Here is an 842-nt window from a genome sequence, read left to right on the forward strand (position 1 = left end):
GGCGTGCCTAAAGCTAGCGTGTGTGAGGGGCGTGGCTAAAGCTAGTGTCAGTGAGCTAAAGCGAGCGTGGCTCTCTGGCCTGGTTCTCTCACCTGATTGGCTCTCTGGCCTGGTTCTCTCACCTGATTGGCTCTCTGGCCTGGCTCTCTCACCTGATTGGCTCTCTGGCCTGGTTCTCTCACCTGATTGGCTCTCTGGCTTGGTTCTCTCACCTGATTGGCTCGGAGCAGCCGTCCTGTCAGGGACACGATGTTGAGGAGACGTCTCATGCTCTGAGGACTGATGTCATTGAACCAGTCTTCAGCCAACATGAGTTTAGACAAGTCCAGAGACATCTGACGAGTGACAGGTCTTTGTCTGCGACGCAGAGTGTCCTGAGAGGAGGAGAGAGGAGGAGAGGAGGAGAGAAGGAGAGAGGAGGGGAGAGGAGAGAAGGAGAGAGGAGGGGAGAGGAGAGAAGGAGAGGAGAGGGGAGAGGAGAGAAGGAGAGGAGAGAAAAGGAGAGAGGAGGGGAGAGGAGAGAAGGAGAGAGGAGGGGAGAGGAGGACGGAGGAGAGAGGAGGAGAGAGGAGAGAAGGAGAGAGGAGGGGAGAGGAGGAGAGGAGAGAGGAGGAGAGAGGAGAAGGAGAGGAGAGAGAAGGAGAGGAGGAGAGGAGGAGAGGAGAGAGAGAGGAGAGAAGGAGAGAGGAGAGAGGAGGGGAGAGGAGAGAAGGAGAGAGGAGGGGAGAGGAGGAGGGAGAGGAGAGAGGAGGAGAGAGGAGAGAAGGAGAGAGGAGGGGAGAGGAGAGAGGAGGAAAGAGGAGGAGATAGAAGGAGAGGAGAGAGAAGGAGAGGAGAGGGGA

The 842-nt window shown here is 57.2% G+C and overlaps 1 protein-coding gene across 1 annotated transcript in view; it reads right to left on the minus strand.

The window, feature by feature from the left end:
- Positions 1–369, minus strand: part of LOC140372622 (kinase D-interacting substrate of 220 kDa B-like) — a 57,297-nt gene extending 56,928 nt beyond the window's left edge. The window contains exon 1 of the mRNA XM_072459739.1: positions 213–369. Coding sequence (XP_072315840.1) covers positions 213–335 — 123 coding nt within the window. The 5' untranslated portion in view covers positions 336–369. The remainder of the gene's footprint in view (positions 1–212) is intronic.
- Positions 370–842: the final 473 nt, after the last annotated feature.

The sequence above is a fragment of the Eucyclogobius newberryi genome, unplaced genomic scaffold, assembly GCF_026437365.1.
Source record: "Eucyclogobius newberryi isolate DKJ021-1_F unplaced genomic scaffold, fEucNew1.0.hap1 SCAF_267, whole genome shotgun sequence".
Classification (NCBI taxonomy): domain Eukaryota; kingdom Metazoa; phylum Chordata; class Actinopteri; order Gobiiformes; family Gobiidae; genus Eucyclogobius; species Eucyclogobius newberryi.